Consider the following 3,303-nt stretch of genomic DNA (forward strand, 5'->3'; position numbering starts at 1 on the left):
CATCTTCTCTGTCTCAGATTCAACTCCTTTTGTTTGAAAATATATTGAAGGCTCTTGTGGTCCGTAAATACATCCACATGGACCCCATTCAAATAATGTCGCCAAATCTTTAGTGCAAACACCAATGTCGCAAGCTCTAAGTCATGGGTTGGATATTTCTTTCCATGATTCTTGTGTTGCCTAGAAGCGTAGGCTATAACCTTGCCATGTCGAATCAGCACACACCCAAGCCCGATCCTTGAAGCATCGCAATACACTACAAATCCCTCTATACCCTCTAGCAGGGTTAATACTGGTGCTGAAGTCAATCTTGATTTCAACTCCTGGAAGCTACTTTCAAAAGCATCGTACCATTGGAACTTAACTGCTTTCTACATCAATTTAGTCAATGGAGAGGCAAGAGTATAAAATCCCTCCACAAATCTTCTATAGCACTCAGCCAAACCTAAGAAACTGTGAATCTCTATTGGAGTGGTAGGTCTAGGCCAATTCCTTACTGCTGCAACTTTTTAGGGATCAACCATAATCCTTTCCCGGGAGACAACATGACCCAAGAACGTGACAGATTCAAGCCAAAATTCACATTTCAAAATTTTTACATACAGTTGATATTGCTGAAGAGTCTGCAAAACTGCCCTGAGATGGTCAGTATAGTCCTCCCGGCTTCGAGAATACACAAGAATATCGTCGATGAACACTATTACAAAGGAGTCTAAAAAAGACTTGAAGACTCGATTCATAAGATCCATGAAAGTTGCTGGGGCATTTGTTAGCCCAAAAGACATCACCAGAAACTCAAAGTGCCCATACTGGGTTCTGAAAGCTATTTTTAGAATATACTGCTCCCTTATCTTCAGTTGATGATACCCAGACCGCAAGTCAATTTTTGAGAAACACTTTGCACCTTGCAATTGATCAAACAAATCATCTATCCTTGGTAGAGGGTATTTATTTTTGATTGTGACTTTGTTAAGTTGTCGGTAGTCAGTACACATCCATAGCAACCATCTTTCTTCCTTACAAACAAAACCGGTGTGCCCCATGGTGACACACTCGTCCGGATAAAGCCATTCTCTAGCAAATCCTTTAATTGTTCCTTTAGCTCTTTCAATTATGCCGGTGCCATTCTGTAAGGTAATATTGATATAGGCTGCGTGCCTGGCATCACATCAATCCCAAAATCGATCTCCCTGTTTGGTGGGATCCTAGGGAGCTCATCTAAAATGACATACGGAAATTCATTCACAACTGGCACGGACTCAAGGCTAGGTGCCTCGGCATCGGTGTCCATAACACGGACTAAATGATAGATACACCCCTTCTTGATCATCTTCGCGACCTTAAGGTAGGAAATAAACCGACCTTTTAGCACTACATTATATCCCTTCCATTCAACAACGGGCTCATTAGGAAATTCAAGCCTCATAGTTCTAGTCAGACAATCAAGTTTGGCAAAACATGAACAAAGCCAATACATTCCCATTATTACATCAAAATCGACCATCCCAAATTCAACAAGATCGGCCATGGTATCCCTACCACGCACCGTAACGACACAACCTCTATAAACTCGAGCAGCCATAATAGACTCACCAACCGGAGTAGACACCGAGAATAGATCATGAAGCTATTCAGGTTCTATCCCAAATTCCATAGCAACAAAACAGGTAACATAGGACAAGGTGGAACCGGGGTCAATAATTGCGTACACATCATGAGATTTGACAATTAGAATACCTGTAACAACATATGGAGAAGCATCTGCAGTCTGGCGACCACTCATAGCATAGAACCGGTTGGGTCCTCCTGAACTCTGTGCACCACCCCTAGCTGCACCACGCCCCACGGGTGCTGGGGTACCTCGAGCTGGAGAGGGGGCTGAAGATGTAGCAGCTGCTGGGCTGGCTAGCTGTGATATGCCCTTACCCACTCCCTAACGGGATACACGACAATGCTTCTGAATATGGCCCCTAATCCCACATCCATAGCATACGGGCAACTCCATGTAGCAAATCCCTGAGTGCATCTTCCCGCGCCTAGGGCACGACAACCACTGCTTCTATTAGGATCTCTCTCATGACCGACACCGTTGGTGGGATCCCTTGCTGCCCTGACTAGGCCTGAAACGACTCCACTGCTGCTGCTAGTTGGGCCCTAATGGCGGTGCACTGGCTAAAAATTATGCAACAGACTGGGATAGCCCTGATGATCCTCCCCTGAAATCTGATCTTCCCCTACCTAGTGACTCCCCCATATTACTCGTAGACCGGGCCTTGTTGTTACCCTCTCTCTCCATCATGTTCTTCAGTTTACGGTTCTCTGTGGCCTAAGCAAATGCCACCATATTCCCTTAATTCATGTCAGAATTCAAGGCAGTTGTAGAAGCCTCATTAATAGTCAAAGGATTAAGGCCCTGAACAAACCGGCGCACCCTAGCCTCCATTATGGGCAGCATATGAATAGCATACTTGGACAGGTGGGCAAACTCCATGTGGTACTCCCACACACTCCTGCTACCTTGCTTCATATTCTCAAACTCTACTGCACGGGTTTCCCTTGTCTCAGCAGGTAGGAAATAATCTACAAAAGCATCGGCAAACTCGCTCCACCTTGCCGGAGGGATCCCCTCCTTATGGGAATCTTCCCACAACTCAAACCACGAATAGGCCACCCCTTTCATACGGTAGGCAGCCAACTCTACTCCCTCTGTCTTAGTTGCACGCATAACCCTGAGGGTCTTGTGCATCCCATCAATAAAATTTCGGGGGTCTTCTTATGGATTGGCACCCGTAAACACTAGAGGGTATAGCTAAAGAAATCTGTTTACCCTAGAACTGGTGGAATCCCCTTACAGGCTAGATGAACTGGGCGCAACATTTGACCTCTGGCCCTGAGAGGATACTAGCTGGGTCAATATCTGAATAGCTGGGGCTGGAGGTGGAACAGGAATATCAATGGGAGGGATAGTAGCACCCTCAGTAGATGTAGGAACTGGTGCAGTAGAACCAGGCAGTGTAGTAGTCTGGGAAATGTCCTCACCCATCGTGTTCTCACCCACATCATCAATGACGGAATCGACTGCCACTCCCGGGGCAACATTGGCTCCTTGGCCAATTCTAGCTTTCTTCTTTGATGACATGTACTGAAAATTGAAGGAATGCACTAGTTAGAGGAGGAATAGTTTCACAATTGCCGCACAATCCAGAATATCAAAGAAGGGTGTTATTCTTAAATGCCCAAGTAGCCTCCAACTTATAGATGTGGTCAAGTACACACCGATAAGAAGGACTCTAATAGACACAG

The 3,303-nt window shown here is 45.5% G+C and overlaps 1 protein-coding gene across 1 annotated transcript; it reads right to left on the bottom strand.

Annotated features, from left to right (window-relative positions):
* Positions 1-1,111: 1,111 nt before the first annotated feature.
* LOC138870894 (uncharacterized) lies at positions 1,112-1,582 on the bottom strand. The gene has a single exon (XM_070148734.1). It carries the CDS (start codon positions 1,580-1,582, stop codon positions 1,112-1,114), a length of 471 nt encoding a protein of 156 aa, XP_070004835.1.
* Positions 1,583-3,303: the final 1,721 nt, after the last annotated feature.

This window comes from Nicotiana sylvestris, chromosome 6 (assembly GCF_000393655.2).
Source record: "Nicotiana sylvestris chromosome 6, ASM39365v2, whole genome shotgun sequence".
Classification (NCBI taxonomy): Eukaryota; Viridiplantae; Streptophyta; class Magnoliopsida; order Solanales; family Solanaceae; genus Nicotiana; species Nicotiana sylvestris.